Consider the following 17,976-nt stretch of genomic DNA (forward strand, 5'->3'; position numbering starts at 1 on the left):
AGCACTAAGATTTGAAATTCTCAAATCATCACATAAGAATGCTTCTTTCTTGTACACAAAACACTGGCTAAAATATAGGAGAGGAGAATTTCAAAGATGATCAGTCAAAGTGAAATAAATTGTAATCATTTTATTTCTGAGAATCACAGAACTTTTGAAAAACCTAATGAAATAAAATGCTTTGCAGCAATAATCACATGGGCAAAACATAAAATCTTCAAATTTAAATTTATTAAGACATTCAGCTATGTCTGTCAGTCTACATCCAAATTTGCTACTAAAAATAAAATAATATCACATCTCACATTAGGAATACCAACTCTGAAAAACACTTTTTTTGAGCCAAGCCTATTGTATAAATAAATGACTAGTTTCTTTTCATATCAAAATTCACATAAAAAATTGCCAATCCCCCACCCCAGTTCTACCAGAAGCCATGATGAATGTAAAAATTTAAATATGACACAACCTTGTCAAAGAAAAGGTGCAAAGTCTATCAACAGCTTTAAAAGTGGCATTTGCGACATTTGATCATACAATTAATTATGTACTCATTTCCAAAGTGCAAATATTGCCAGAATTTAACACTGTTTTGATTTCAGTTGCAAGAATTAAACATTACACAGGATTGAAAAGTATACTTAGGGCCTTTATCTGTTCCCTAAAGCTCATCCCACTTTGACCCCCTAAACTATGGAGGACTCCAAAGTGTTCATTAGTGCTTTAGTTTACTTCACACAGGCAACACAGTATACAGTATATTAACAAAAGTTTCATATACATCAAAATATTCATGACTCCATCATAAAGTTCAAGAGTCACAGATTACATGAATGCAAATTGCAATGCCCACATGCCCACCCCGCCCCCCACAAATGCCTAAAGCACATATGATGTATTAGCGTGCTTCAATCTTTCAATACAATCAACGCTTTTTACATCTTTGATTTTGCTTCAGTGCTATACAAAATTCAATAATCACCTGACTGAGTTCCATTTAACTGAGGAAAAAAAGGGGATAGGAAAAAGGGCCAACTCTGATACTCTGGGACAAGACTAATCTTTCCCACATAAAGTTAAAATGTCCATTTATCTTCTTCCCATACTGTATTTTGTGATTTTATATTCCTTTCCTCAGCCCTCAGAAAATATTCAAATCTCTATCTGATTTATTCCCTCAATTCAGTGGCAGTTTCTCAAGTAGTTGAGGTTGATTTCCCTTGGCAAACTTCTACAAATATCAGCATGGGACATATAGATACTTTTTGATATTATAGATTGCCAAAATTCTCTCTCAATGCCTGGGTTTGTAAAGCAGGCAGTCTCTACTGAGAAAAGATTATCTTGGATCCCTGGAATGTCTCTGTTTGCTATATAACAATCAATGTTCCTAAAATCTAGACATGACTGTTGTCTTGAATTAAATCTTCCTCTATAACTCCAGGTTGTTCTTCTGTCTTCATATCTTCTTGGCTGACCACAATAGAACACATCTCAACATGGGGACTTGGAAAATGTGTCTGGGTTTCAAAAGTCCCTTCCTGGTGAGCTATCACTCTAGTCATTTGTTCATTACTGTCTCTAGGATCTTTTTTCGAACTAGCCCCTCCAGGATGTTCTTGAACTGAGGGATCAGTTCCTTCTTGAACCACAATATTTTGCTCTGTTCCAGGATTTGGCTGTGGAGCTGGTTCTTGTCCTAATCCTGGAGGATGGGAGGAATTTTTAAGGTGGCAGTGGCACAAAGGGCAAGTCTCTTGAACATACAGCCATTTCTTAAGGCAACCTGCATGGAAGAAATGGCTGCATGGTGTTATCACAGCAGATTTCATGTCCTAAATGAGAAGGAAAGGAGAGGTTAGATAATTATCCAGTTTATAAGCCTTTGGTGCTAATTTAGCATTTCTTTGATGCCAATATTTCCCTTTCCATATCATTAAAACAAATTAAAAATTGGAATGTATGGGCTTGGGATAGAATATTTCTTATGTAAGCAATTTTTTCACCACTAGAGGACCCCCCACACCAATAAAAGAGCTGCTCAGAACAATTTTGAATGATTAGAAACAAGAATGAATGTAACTAAAACATTTCTAAAAGCTTTCTAAAATAAATTCTGTCTTAACCTCAACAGAATGGCTAAATAATTTCGGCAGTATCACTTCAATGACATTTTTTAAAATTCATAAATATGTATCTCCATATTTCCATTAGAGTACAGAGAACACACATACAATCATGAATTTTTTTCCCATGGGAATAAGATCATCTATAAGGAATTTGCTTATAACCATAATGATAATAATAGAATATTAGGAGGAAAAGTGGTATATCTGTGGGATTTCACGAGGACCATAGCATGCTATGGAATAGGTTTTTAAAGCTCTGTCTATGTACAAAGCTATAAATCTGGTTATTAATTCTTTAGGAAGAAAATTTTGAAGGTATGAATGAAAACTTGTAGCAATCTATGTTGTTAAATAGCTAACAATTTGCCTTTTTAAATTATAATAGAAACATAATAATTTTTTTTTAAGTGCCAGAACTAGTTCAAACAATCCCTTATACCAAGAGCTGGTAACACTTGGGAGTTACTTACAAGCAGAAAATCATACAATGAAAGCAGCAAATAGAAAGCTTAAGCAGTAGTTTATACTCTTTTTGTGTTATCAGCAGTTGATTTGAGTCTCTCAACCAAAGAAATATTAAATGACAAGCAAGAAAAGACAAAACCTAAACAATTCTAAAGAAATGTCAAGTACATCTATGGAGAGCTTCTGAAGCCAAAGGGCCACTTCTGTTTAATATGCATTTTCCTAAATATGTACAGAAGGGACCAATATCTGTTGTAGAATATTGACTTATTTTCAGTAACTAACTACTTAGTAGTTAACTACTTAAATTAAAATCTCTGATATATAACTTTTTGTGTATTCCCTAACTCCTCCTCCCCAACCATAACTACTAGCACAGAAGAAACTTTGAAAAATACAATTTTAGAAGCATATTGAAGTTATAGGAAGAAAGTTTCTATTTGTTTTAGGGGAAAAAAATGACCAACACATCTTAATTATTATTTAAAAGCAATACTGGAGAAAAAAAACATATACCATACATGCTCTTTCCCCCTCCTTTCCTTTATGTTACTAGCAGCTTAGAAAGAGCAAAATAATTGAAATATAAGTTGTTCTTAATTGGTAACGTCAACTATTGTCTCTAGTACAGTGCTGTGTGTATAGAGTACTCTGTCATATGAGTGGCTAAGTTGTAAGTCCATTTTCCACTTCAAAGCTGATTTCAACATTAACTTTAATTTATCTATAGCAGAAGCCAACAACATATAGCACATATGCCAAAGATGGCAGAGAAGCCAATTTTCACTGGCATGCAAGTTGACTACTAGCATCATGCTCTTCCCTGAATGGAGAAAGGTTAGGAGGGAAAAAACTTGTGGGAGCCACCAACTATCCACTAGGAGGATCAGAAGTTAGCATGTTATCAACAACCTCTCTCTTGTGAAAATATATATCTCTTCACCACCACCCCCTACCCCAGCACACCAGAAGGAAAGGGGAGTCAGAACTTTAGCAAACATAATTTTTCCAAAGTTCCCAATTCCTGATCTATAGTATATGCACTCATGAGTGAATATAATATACATCTGACCTGTTTTTCCTTCATTTATGGGTGCATCAAGTTTTGAAAACAATAACAACAATGTATTAGTATCACAGTGGCCAAATGTGAAACTTTTAGATATTTTTTAAAAGACAGTATTTCCTAAAAGTTCTTAGTAGTGTTTAAAATCATTAAGGTGCCTAAGACATATTAATTTCTTCTTAGAAATTTAAATTAAACAGATTTAATAAAAACTCCAAGAGTTATTATGCCATTGTCCCCAACCACTTAGATTTTTATGTTGTGCTAGGTACCTGATAACAGATGGCACAAATGTCATTGTGTTTCTCTAGCTGTTCTTTTGTAGCAATGGGCAGAGATTTTATTTTATTCACAGCATCCCTGCGGAGAAGAAAGCTCTTCCACCCCAGTTGGGCCCGAAGCCACACATTGTAGTAGGAATGAATAAAGATAATCATGGAGCCCATCACAGTCCATTCTCCAAAAATGGTCTCTGAAACACCATATGCTACAACACACAGTGCCACAAGAAATTCCAGCAGACGGTAAGTGCCGTTCACATAGTAGATGACATCATCCATATTATCCACTGGCTCTTTTCTGAATTCTTCAACCATAAATAAGACATAAATAAAGAGCGTACCCAGAACCTGAAAATCACAAAGTATAAATGCTGAAAAATTTTGCTCACTGAATTCAAAAAAAGAAACAACAATCTTTTTTAGTTTTTGTAGATTGCCATATTTCTTCATCCTTAATAGGAGAAGCGAAATTACTTAAAATGAGTGTTTCTTTTGATGAGAGGTATTAAATTTTATATGGAAAAAGATATAGCTTATTAATGTCTAAAACTTAAGAGTGTATTATCATTTCTCCAAAATTTTGTTTCTTACTAAACACAAAGGCTTTGTACAGTTAGGAGAATAGTAAGATAACAGGAAAAATTGACAGACAAAAATTCAAACAAAAGTTTAAATTTCAACACAAGAAAAATAATTCCAAATTCTCTAATTTTAGTATGAGTGATAAGGAGGTATAACCAATTAATAAACTAGTATTTATTGAGTTAATCTATGTGTGTTTAACATAATAAAGAACACAGGAAAAAAGTGTGCAGCATCTGCTACCAAATAAACTTACTAATCCACAGTTGGGAAGACAAGAAAAACAATAAAACTACCAGACAACATAATGATTGATTAAAGTGTTACATTATGCCAAAAATACTTCAAGTAGAGCTTTCTGAAATGAAGATCAATGAACACTGAACTATGGCTTGTGGTAATAGTGAAAGCCACAAGTATGGATGAGCTCCCCCCACCAAAAAAAAAGAGTATATAGAGATTACTATATCAAGGACTGAACCTCAGGAAAAACACAGGAATAGGGAAGGAATGAGAAAGAATCCAGTGAAGAAGACAAAGAAGTAATGTTCACAGGGTTGAGAGAAGAATCAGGTAAATGAAGCATTTATAGAAACCAAGGGAGAAAAGAGTAGTCAAAAGAATTAAAACATCACTAAGATAAAGGAAAATGAGATAAAACAAACATTTGAATGAACAAGAAAATAGTGCCCAGTAGAACTTCTGAGATAAGCGCTTCAGAGGAGTATTAGGGATGTAAAATCAAGATATATATTTATCATTTTTAAAGTTAATTTACTGTCTTAGCATGATGAGTCAATCTAACCATTTTAGAAAGCAACTTGAAATTATATAAGAAAAGTTACAGTTATTCATACTTTCTATTCATAAGATACCTTTTCAAAATAAAGATCTGTCTTTTAAAAACATCAAAGCAAAAAAAAAGGCTGCTTGTCCAATAATTGGAGAATGACTAAACAAAATATGAAATTATAATATTCAAGAATATTGTTGTACCACAAAGAATAACAAAAATTTTTAAATTAAAATAAAAAAATAAAAAATTTATTAAACATAAAAAGAGGAAAAAATAAGGGAATATTGTTAAAATAAAGTGATGTAGTTTTGAAAGCAAAAGTAATATAACACAATGACTATGGTCACATAAATGAAGACAATATTAAACAGGAGTAACATCTTGGCCAAATACAATGGATAATGCTGGTACTAACATATATTCCAATTATTATGCTCAAATGACTAAAAGGCCAAAGAATGGTAACATGTTATTACTGTACCATCTACAATAATTAAACTAAAGAAAATTTATTCCCTCGTCCCAAAAGAATGGGGGGAAAATCAAGTGAAATATTACATAAATGTATTCTTGAGCTTACCTGAAGAGAAGTGAGGATGCTACTGGAGATGATGATAAGAAGCCAGAAATCCATGTGGAAAAACTGGCATATCATGTAAGCCATATAAGCAGGGAACACTAATAAAAATAAACAAAGGCTGACTGCACGAAAGTGTTTCCATAAGCTCCTACAGAAAAAAAAAAATTTTGTAAGACATCTGTCATCTAGTATTTCACAATTTATCAATAGTAACTATAATGTAATATAACATTTGTGTAATATTTGCTGTTCTGACTTTCTTGTATCTATCAATACAATGGCTGGTATTTCAGAATTATTTTTTATTCCTCTCCTCCCCATCACTTGGATACTCTACATTTTCTGTTTATACTATCTCTACTTATATTTTATTCCCTTTCCCATTGGCAGTACAAGAATGGACTTTTGTCTCTTTCAATTTAGATTATAATTGCTATTTTAATTGGTAACTTTTTTTTTTATAATGTCTCCCCCACCTCAATCCAACCAGCATACTGCTACTAGATAATTTTAATACAAAATTTTCTTCATTATCATACCTCCTCCAAAATTTCCATTAGCCTTTAGGACAAATTCCAAAATCTTTAACATACTATAACTTTTGCATTTATCATATAAACTCAAGCCACATTTCCTAATTTTCTGTTCTCCTCAAAATTAAATCTCTGTTTTGGCCAGTGTGGTTTATTTTCCAAATGTGCATGTTCCTCCTTCCTAAAATGGGATTTTTGCAATCCATTCAGATGTTTTAAAATACAATCAGGTCCCAAATCCTTCAAAAATCAAGCCTACAGTAATCTCCCTGCTCTAAACTCCTAGAGCACTAAATTTAATTCACATGGCACTTTTATATGCATCGTACTATAATTACTTATTATGTCTTATCTCTCTAACTATAATGTATATATATTTTTTGTTTCAGAAAATCATAAAATCACAAATTCAAGTTAGAACGGCTCTGAGAGATCATTGAATTCATATTTTTAAACTTTAAAAATGAGAAAAGGAAGACTAATAAAGGTTAAATGATATATCTATGATCACAAAGTTGGCTAAATCTGAGGCAGGATCTAAACTCAGGTTTTCCTAATTCCAAGCCCAATACTCTATCCACCATGCCACCAGTGTTATTTGCTTCTATATTACATATAATACATCACATTAACTGAAATGTCCTGAGATAGACAAAGAAGTTGTCCTTTATATCATGAAAAGTGGAAAGGAGGTATGTAATAAGACAACTAAACATAGCTTTTCTTGTGATTTAATTTCTTTGAGGATTCCAGGCCAAATTTCTGTTACCATTAGGATTTGGTAGTAAATGTTAATCAGCTCTCAAGGCACATCAGCTTCATATCTCAAAGAAAAAGGGGGTAATAATATGAAACTGGCTTAAAGACTACCAATATAATTAATAGTAGTTTAAGTACAAGGGCTACTAACAAAGAATTAAGGATCTTTCTTCTAACAAGCATAGATAGAAGGGAGGGAGGAAGAATTGTTTAGGGATTTGCAGAAAATAGAAATAATTATTTCTGCCAATACCAAGCAACAGCTATATATACAAAAGTACAAGATGATATTCATTCGTGGAGAATATTAGATAAAATTCAGTTCAATCCAATGAACATATTATATAGCAACTATATGCAAAATCTTCAGCTAGACACTCTGGATCCAAAAATGAAAACCATCTCCCCTATTAAGAAGCCAACATTCTTAGACAGGGAAGGAAAAGGTATAACAATATAAATATACAAAAGTAAAAGTAAAGTATATAAAAATACAAAGTAACTTAAAGGGGAAGCAAAATTAACATTGGGGAAAACAGGAAAGGTGGAACTTGGATAATGTCTTGAAGCAAGAGATTTTTAAAAAACAGATTCAACTTGTATTGCAGGAAATTAATTTAGACAGCTATGTAAAGGCTGGACTGGAAAGGAGAAAAACTGGAAGCAGGAAGACTAATTAGGAAAATACTATAATAGTCCAGGGAAGAAGTTATAAGAACTTTGACTGGAGGTTTACATGGGAAAATGAGAATTTTTCCATGGTAAGATATTTTGTGTAGATAAAACTGACAATACAAGAGAGCTAACTATATATTGGAAGTGAGGAAGAAAGAAGTCATGGTTCACGCCAAAGCTCTGAGCTTAACTGACTACAAAGATGATAATGCCTTCAATAGAAATGATAAAGTCTAGAGAAGGGAGGGAGTTTGGAGGAAAACAGAAATTGTTTTATTTTGGACATTTTGAGTTTGAGATGTAGCCATCAAGATATACAAGTAAAGATGTCCAGAGGGCAGTTGATAATACAGAAGTGAAACTGAGAAAACATTTAGAAAATTATATAGATATAGATAGAATGATAGAATTGGAAGTTTCTTCATTGAAATAATTACTAAATTCCTCATAGCCAATAAGAATAGAGAAATGGGTCAGCAGGGATAAAGACAGTGCCTTAAAAGATGCCCATACTTAATGAGTAGGAGGACGATCTCAATCTAGTCAAACAAATTAAAACAGAGTGGTTAAGTAGATAGTAACTAAAAAGAGAAGAGGGTCACGGAAGACAAGGGGAAAAAAGTCTCCAGAAAGCAGGAATATTTAACAATATTAAAAGTTGTAGGTAGGGCAACTAAAATGAGAACCATGAAAAGGCCATTGAACTTTATAAAAGGAGATAAAGAGGTGGAGTTTAGATGGCCTTTACTAAGAGTCTGGTTGTAGAAAAGAGAAAAGCTATAGATAAGATGAAAGTTTAAATAGAATACTGGGCCAAATAAATGTTTTTTTAAAAATGAGGATAACAAGCTCTACTTACTCAGGTTTTTGGAGTTAAGGATTTTTCTTAAAACACTACAGAGAGTTTCAAATAAGAAATGACTGTCCCCTCTCTAGGACTAAAAGCTGATAACATCCCAGGAAAACTAAACCAGGCCACCCTAACCTCCACCCTCTCTGAAATCTACTATGATCAATGTTCAGAAATTTGTGGTTCCAACTACAGCTTCATGCCCATTGTATTAGAGATATCCATCCTTAAATATTTTGAAAACCGGTTACATATGTTGCAGGCATCTTTCAGAAATTAGCATAGTACTTACTCCCCCCTCCAAAAAAGACATGAAGAATCTTTATTAAAAGATTAGTCAGGGGCAGCTAGGTGGTGCAGTGGATAGAGCACCAGCCCTGAATTCAGGAGGACCCGAGTTCAAATCTGGTCTCAGACACTTAACACTTCCTAGCTGTGTGACCCTGGGCAAGTCACTTAACCCAGCCTCAAAAAAAAAAAAAAAAAAAAAAAAGATTAGTCAGTTCATGGCTCTCTTCAACAAGATTCAAACAAGTTCAAATTGTTCAGTAATGAAGAAAGTCATCTACACCCAGAGAGAGGACTCTGGGAGTTGAATGTGGATCACAACATAGCATTTTCACACTTTCTGTTGATATTTGCTTGCATTTTGTTTTCCTTCTCAGGTCTTTTTTTTTCTTTCTAAATCCGATTTTTCTTGTGCAGCAATATAACTGTATAAATATGTATACATATATTGGATTTAACATATATTTTAACATATTTAACACGTATTGGACTACCTGCCATCTAGGGGATGGGATGGGGGAAAGGAAGGAACAGAAAGTTTTGCAAGGGTCAATGTTGAAAAAGTATCCATGCATATTGTTTGTAAATAAAAAGCTTAAAAAAAATGATTAATTAGTTGGAAAAAGTTACATTATAAAAGTAAAGGAGGATCATCAAGTTTTTAAGAGTTGTTATACCTATAATTTTTTTTTGTAGAAGAATCACTCTCAAGAATAAGAAATTTCTTGCATTACAAAGAATGATGTGATGAATTTATAGGTGTTATAGAAAAGATGCTAGTCATGTATGACCAGAGAAAGAGGAAAGTATATTGCAGATTCTTAGCTGAAGAGTACTGAATTGGCTATTTACGAACATGTAATGAACTGAAAGGTTGACTTTTCCCAGGGTATATATCTATGAATATGACAAAGAGGACTAAAATATTTGTCTAATCTAATGACTTCCCTCTGTTGATTTATATGAAGAATATAGATAGACAGATAGATAGATAGATAGATAGATACATAAATAGTCCAATAAGGAACTTAGAAAACACTGTTAAGACTTATGAATTTCTGAACAAAACACCAAAAACATTAGGGATATAGATGGCATTTTTCACCCCAGCAGCCAAAGGAAAGCTTTCAAAGAAAAGAACAGACTTAAAATACTTAGAATAGTTAAAAGGACAGTACTGAGTTCAGGACTGAAACATATAGGAATAATAAGGCTCACAGGTAGAAGTATAACAAAGGCTGATAAGAATCTATTTTTCTAGAATCTTAACAATCTTTGCATTGAAAAGAAAAGAAAGGAAGAAAAACTTTCTTTCTGCCACCCCATATATCTTTATTTACAAAGCTAAATAAAAGATGTAGAAATTCATAGGAAGCAAAAGTCTAAGAAAGAAGCCATTAATAAATCCCATAACATGAGACAAATGTATAAAGTATGAGTAATAAGACTATGAAGTTATGATGCAAGGAATAAGGCAAATCTGTCAGTATAAATATAACTGAGAATGGGTACAATGTAATATATGACCAGAATATGTCTCTGAAAGAGTATAACATTTAAAAGTCAAATCAACAAGGAAAACAAGTATTTATTAAGTGCTCATTATATGCCAAGCAATAACGTTTTTCTTTTCTTTTCATGTTTATTTTTCTTAAAAAAATCCAGAACAGAACAAATGAACATGTATCAAGGGAGTAAGTATCCGAAGCAAAGACCATGAGGTGGAGAAAACAGAATGCTTCAAAAAAAGTTGAAGAGTTTCATTAATCACCTTGTTTCACAAGGAATAATTCTAGATAAAATAAAGTAGACCCCTCTATTTCAATATAGTTTCTCCTTCTCTACCAGCTGACCCTGAATGGACTATGGATAAGGGAATATGTCAGTCATAGAACAGAAGTACTTGGCTAACTAGAAAGATCTATCCCTACTGAATCTTTTAAGGATTATAGTCCCTGACCCTGAATTTCATGACTTGGTTTTATTTCACTCTTTGGAATTAGTCATTACTGCAGACAACTGTGTCAAACCTTTATAATGATCAATGAATCCATCCAACCTCACACCCCACTGCCCTTTACATGCAACTGGAAAATAAAGATAGGTGGGGATAAACACTTCTTTGTTGTTATTTTGTGTTATCTGAGTTTCCTGCCAAATGATATTAAGAATTATACTCACTAGATTTATGCATTAAGGAAATTATATATATGGAAGTTTATCCATTTCTGCTCAGGAAGATTCTGTGACCCTTTTCTTTTAGTCGGTCATACTCAAGTTGGTCTTTAAATTCTTCCATGTTTCTTTTCATGTATCATGAATAATCCCTTCTGCCATATTGAGTACTAAATATTTTTTCCTTCTCCACATACTTCTCTGTATTTTTTTTTATTAAAACTTTTTATTTTCAGAAAATATGCATGCATTATTTTTTAACATTGACAGTTGCATAGCCTTGTGTTCCAAATTTTCCCCTCCTCCCCCCACCCTCTCTCCTAGATAGTAAGCAATACAATATATGCTATACAATATTCAATATATGTAAACATATTTATACAATTATCTTTTTTTTAAATAATATTATCCCTTGTATTCATTTTTCCAAATTATCCCCCCCCCTTCCTTCCACTCCCTCCCCTAGATGACAGGCAATCCCATACATTTTACATGTGTTACAATATAACCTAGATACAATATATGTGTGTAAATACCATTTTCTTGTTGCACATTAAGTATTAGATTCTGAAGGTATAAGTAACCTGGGTAGATAGACAGTAGTGCTAACAATTTACATTCACTTCCCAGTGTTCCTTCTCTGGGTGTAGTTATTTCTGTCCATCATTGATCAACTGGAAGTGAGTTGGATCTTCTTTATGTTGAAGATATCCACTTCCATCAGAATACATCTTCATACAGCATTGAAGTGTACAGCGATCTTCTGGTTCTATTCATTTCACTCAGCATGAGTTGATTTAAGTCTCTCCAAGCCTCTCTGTATTCGTCCTGCTGGTCATTTCTTACAGAGCAATAATATTCCATAACCTTCATATACCATAATTTACCCAACCATTCTCCAATTGATGGACATCCATTCAACTTCCAGTTTCTAGCTACAACAAAAAGAGCTGCCACAAAATTTTGGCACATACAGGTCCCTTTCCGCTCTTTAGTATTTCTTTGGGATATAATCCCGATAGCAGCAATGCTGGATCAAAGGGCATGCACAGTTTGATAACTTTTTGGGCATAGTTCCAAATTGCTCTCCAGAATGGTTGGATTCTTTCACAACTCCACCAACAATGTTTTAGTGTCCCAGTTTTCCCACATCCCCTCCAACATTCATCATTATTTGTTCCTGTCATCTTAGCCAATCTGACAGGTGTGTAGTGGTATCTCAGAGTTGTCTTAATTTGCATTTCTCTGTCTTAATTTGCATTTCTCTGATCAGTAGTGATTTGGAACATTCTTTCATATGAGTGACTTCTCTGTATTCTTAATCACAATGTCATCTTGGATTAACCTACCAGAACACTGGATCACAATTTGTTATTCACATCCTGTGCCTTCATCTTCTGCAGAAATGTGTATAATCCCATTACTGTCAAAGTCAAATGACTTAAATCTGTGGAACTCCATGCAATGCTAGTAAAATTCCAATCAAAGTATACTGTTTAAGAAGCTTTTTGTCTTTGGTATCTGTCTCTCTTTGTCTCTTTCTTACACACACTTTAATTTCCACTTGTGTCTGATCAGCAGCAGCTGTAGAAAATACCTGTCTTTCTGTACTTCAGCATCATCAAATTGTTAGCCAACAATGTACTTGGTGAGATAAAATGTTTGGGTTGGTAACCATCTGCCATTTGGCTGGCATGCCAAAAAGTCAATTATTGTTTGCTGTGAAGGTTATAACTGAGGAATGATTAAGCAATCTCCAGCACCTTTGCTTGTTTCCCTTACATTACTGCCACAAAAGAATTAGATGGATCCAAGATGGAATCTCATGTTATAGGACTTATTAATGGCTTCTTTCTTAGACTTTTACTTCCTATGAATTTCTACATACCAGTAATGGCCCTTTTCATTGCCTCTGATGTATAGTCTTATCTTGAAATGATCTAAAAAGTCTCATTACTAAAACCATTCCAGCCATTCTGAAAGAGACTGGCAGCTGAGTTTCAAGAACTCAAGGCAGGTAATTGTGGTGCTACTAGAGCTGAACATAGTGGGTTGATAGCAAAGTGGAATGAGGGTGCCTGGAGATGCACAGCACGGTTATTTCAGCTATTCTAGAAACCTCTTTAAAGAATGCTTATTGTCAAGCATATAGCAAATGCTAGGAATATCTAAATATGGAAAAAAGAAAGATGATCCTTTCCCAAGTAAGTGTTGGGATAATGAATACAAGGATTTTATAGTTTAAAGGGGGGAAAACATTAAAAAAAAAAGCTTAAAGTGAGAAAACAGGATAAGGTACTGGGAGCTGGAGGGAGAAAGAACTCTGGAGAGTCAGAAGCACAGTAGGGAAAGGAATGAAGGCATAAACATAGCTATCCTAGGTACTTTTCCTTAAAATAAAGATTCAAGGATAAATGATCATCAGAAAGGGCAGAGAGATTTATAAAGTTAAAAAGGTTGCTGGGAAGTCCAATTCTTTTTGTACAGCAAAATAACTGTTTGGACATGTATACATATATTGTATTTAATTTATACTTTAACATATGTAACATGTATTGGTCAACCTGCCATCTCGGGGAGGGGTGTGAGGGGAAGGAGGGGAAAATTGGAACAAAAGGCTTGGCAATTGTCAGTGTTGTAAAATTACCCATGCATATATCTTGTAAATAAAAAGCTGTTTAAAAAGAAAAAAAGGTTGCTGGGGAAAAGTGATCTTTTCCAGAGAGAAACCTGATGAATCATGGTGGACAAAAAGTCAAGAGAATCAAAGGCAGCACCTCAAAAGAAATGAAAGACTAATGGAAGAGAGGAAGACGGGTAGGAGTATTTTTAAGAAAATATATTTTGTATGAGAAAATCCAAGGATATGAGAACAATCAAGTGAAAAATAACAAAGACACATAGAAAACTAATGCTAATCACAGACTAAGGACCACCCAAATTTCAAAACAGTAAATATAAGAATTTTGAGAAAAAAATTCACAAGTCCATCATAGAAGGATGATATGGTACTAAGGAAAAACTTTTATCTATACATGTTAGAATTCTCTTAGTTAAAAGCAAAATAGCTAATAATTTTTTGATTTGTCTTCATGATTTTGTATTTAAAAAGCGGTACAAACAAAACAATGATAGAAATGTGTATTTTAAACAGTTTTCACCAGCAAGCAAAAACTAGTTAATATGTTAGAAATGAGAGGAATCTTGAGGAAAAGGGATCACACTAACTTAAAATTTGTGATAAGGAAGAGAAAGAAGGGAAAAGAAAGAAAAGAAACTAGAAGGGAAAGGAAAGGAACAGATTTTAAAAGAAGTTAAGATTCCACGGAGTAAATAGGAAAGAAAGAATAGATAGTTTACTATGGACTAAAATGCCATAGAAAAAGATTGGGAAGCTCTCACAAAGGAATTTCTAAAAACAAGAAGAAAAATTTCAATAAGGAAGAAAAGCAGAAATTATCTAAAGATATAAAAATATAGATTCAAAGAATTCTCAAAGTCTTACATATATTTCAAAAAGAGAAGTAAAGAAAATGTGCTTATGCCAGGAAGGATTAATACAAGAATGTAGCCTGATCCTTTAAGCATGTTAAGAGAGAAGGAACCAAGATGGAAGAAGTAAAAGGAATACTCCAGCTAAGTCATCCCAATAATCTCATTTAAAGAACTCTTTAAAAATGTGTCAAACAGAATTCTAAAGCATATAACCCATAAAAAAATCAAGGTAAGAAAATTTTTTTCCCAGCTCAAGACAACTTAGGAAATCAGAAGAAGAGGTCAGTGGCATTGGAGTTGTCCAAGAGCATAGCACACCTGTGCCACCACCTGTGGGCTTTGGAGGAAGTGGAGGTGGCACTGGCACTGAATAAAATTAAAGATCCTCAGACCTAGATGTGAAAACAACAGGGTAAAAAAGCCTGACACTTAGGAAAATGTCCCCATCCGCCCAGGTGAGTGTAGAGTCAAGAAATAGGCTGACGAGAAATGCAAATTAAAATCACTCTAAAGTACTACTTCATACCTATAAGACTGGCTAAGATGACAGGAAAAGATAATGATTAACATTGGAAGGGATATGGAAAAACGGGAACACTAATGCATTGTTGGTGGAGTTGTGAAATGATCCAGCCATTGAAGAGAAGGACTATCAAACTGCATACCCTTTGATCCAGCAGTGCCACTACTGGGTCTGTATCCCAATGATATCATAAAAGAGGGGAAAGACTCACATGTTTGTATCAGCCCTTTTTGTAATGTCAAGGAACTGGAAATGGAGTGGATGCCCATTAGTTGGTATCTTTTAGCAAAATGTAGTACTCCAGAAGATCTCTTTTCCTGCCTTTTTTGTTTCAGCTGAATTGTAATAGATTCTGCTCCAGACTCTTCTGGAGCAGTATATCTTTCTGTTTCAAGTACGTTTCTTGTAAATGACATATTTGTGGATTCTGGTTTTTAATCCATTCTGCTGTATGCTTCCCTTTTTGAGATGAGTTCATTCAATTTACATTCACAATTATGACTGCTGACTATTTCCTCCATCCTACTTTGTCCAAGTTATTCTTCCCATTCCCTCTCTCCTTATTTTACTCCATTCTTCTTCAAAAGGCTGTTTTACTTTTGCTTTTAATTATTGCCTTCCTTAATCTGCTCTTCCTTTTATCACATATCCTATATCCTTTCTTGCAGCTCTTTCCCCTCTTACTTCCATGTAGGATAAGAGAAATTTCTATACCCAGTTTTCCTTGTTTTCCCTTCCATTGTAAAAACTCTTGTGTGACCTCTTTTATATGAGATAATTCTCCATATTCTTCCTCTCTTTTTCCCCCTTTCCCCAGTACATCTTCCTTTCTCAACCTTCCTTTTTCTTCTGAGATCATCCTAATATCATACCCATACCCTCTAAGTCATCTCCTGACATAATGAGTATAAAGTTTTGGGCTGTTACATGATTCATCTTCCCATTTGGGAATATAAACAGGTTAAATTTGTTAAATTCTTCATAAATTTTCATCTTGTTTACTTTTATATATCTCTCAAGTCTTGTATTTAAGTCAAATTTTCTCTTCAGCTGTGATCTTTTTATTAGAAATGTCATCTAGAAGTCCTTTTTTATTACATATCCACTTTTTTCTACTATGGAATTATACTCAGTTTTTCTGGGTAGGTTACTCTAGCTATAATCCTAGGTTCTTTGCTTTCTGAAATATCACATTTGGCTTTTTTGGAGGAGGGAAAGCAGTATTTTTTCCCTTTACTTTAGAGCTCTGGAATTTGGCTTAATATTCTGGAAGTTTTCATTTTGGGGTCTCTTTCAGGAAATTATTTTTTTCTATTTTTTCATTCTTTTATCTTTTATTTTATTGTTTTTTGATGTTTCATGGATTCATAGTATCCATTTGTTCAATTCTAATTTTTAAGAAATTTTTCATTTCAATGAGATTTTTCTATTGAGCTGATTTTGCTTTTTAAGGAGCTCTTTGCATCAGTGAGATTTTGTACATCTTTTATCATTTGGCCATTTCTCCAATTTTTTAATTTCTTTAACTTAAACTCTTAATTTTCTTTTCATGACTTTTTGCATTGCTCTCATTGATATTATTGTATTGCTAAGAAGAGCAAAGTCTATCAAAGTTAATCCTCACACAATTTTGTTGTTACTATGTACAATGTTTTTGATGCTAAGCAAAACAAGCAGGATTAGGAATAGACTATACACAATAACAGTAAGAATATAAGAATAAGATCAACTATGGAAGACTTAGTTCTTCTGAGAAGTTCAGTGATTCAAACCAATCCCAACAGACTTTGGACAGAAAATGCCCTCTGCATTCTGAAAAAGAACTAAGGAGACTGAATCAACAGATGCTACATTTATTTCTTTTTTTCTGTTTTTATCTCTCCATTGTTTTTCCCTTTTGCTCTGATTTTTCTCTCCCAAGATTCATAAAACAATATGTATTAAAAATAAATTAATTTACTAGAGGAAAAAAAAAAAACCCATGTACAATGTTTTCCTAGTTCTGCTCACTTCACTCAGCATCAGTTCATGTAGATCTTTCTGAAATCAGCATGTTTATCATTTCTTATTGCCAATAGTATTCAATAACATTCATATATCACAATTTGTTTACTGAGATTTTAGAAATGCATCAGATAAAGTATCTGACTCTATAAGTAAGAGAAAACCACTGGAGTTTACTGAGTTAGAGAGGTGACATGGTCAGACCCATGCTTTAGGAAAAAATTTTGGCAGCTGTCTTGAGGATGACCTGGAGTGAGGAGAGATTGAATAGAAAGTTATTGTAATAGTCCAGGTGAGGGAACTAAGGTAATGGCTGTGTATGCAAGAAATTTTATCAAGAAAGTAATTACAACATCTGTCAATTGTTTGTCTATGTGTTCTGAGCAAAAGAGTTGAGAATGTGACCAACCTTGTAAACCTGGGTGACTAGAAGGATGATAGTGATATTAATAATAATAATAGAGAAACTTGAAGGTACAGTTTGAGAGTAAAATCTTAAATTTTCACATTTTCAGCTTAAGATGCCTCTGGTATAGATAGTCTGAAATATCCAATAGGCAATTAGTCATGTAAGACCAGAACTCAGGAGAGAAACTAAGGCCAGATTTGTGACATTAGAGACATAACTGAAACAATAAAGTCAATGAGATCTCCAAGTGAGAGAGGATAGACAGAAATGATAAATAGGCCTAAGACAGTGCATTACAGGACATAAACAGTCAGTGGAGATGCAGCTAAAGAAAATGAGAAGTGGTAAGACTTGTACAAGGAACCA

General features: G+C 33.6%; 1 protein-coding gene across 2 annotated transcripts in view; it reads right to left on the reverse strand.

Annotated features, from left to right (window-relative positions):
- Window positions 1-209: 209 nt before the first annotated feature.
- RNF145 (ring finger protein 145) overlaps window positions 210-17,976 on the reverse strand; it is a 94,025-nt gene continuing 76,258 nt past the window's right edge. For both annotated transcript variants that reach the window (XM_074291948.1, XM_074291947.1), the window contains exons 9-11: window positions 5,900-6,047; window positions 3,933-4,289; window positions 210-1,835 (exon numbers count right to left, since the gene is read on the reverse strand). In XM_074291948.1, the coding sequence (XP_074148049.1) occupies window positions 1,398-1,835; window positions 3,933-4,289; window positions 5,900-6,047 (943 nt within the window). In that variant the 3' untranslated portion in view covers window positions 210-1,397. The remainder of the gene's footprint in view (window positions 1,836-3,932; window positions 4,290-5,899; window positions 6,048-17,976) is intronic.

This window comes from Sminthopsis crassicaudata, chromosome 2 (genome assembly GCF_048593235.1).
Source record: "Sminthopsis crassicaudata isolate SCR6 chromosome 2, ASM4859323v1, whole genome shotgun sequence".
NCBI lineage: Eukaryota > Metazoa > Chordata > Mammalia > Dasyuromorphia > Dasyuridae > Sminthopsis > Sminthopsis crassicaudata.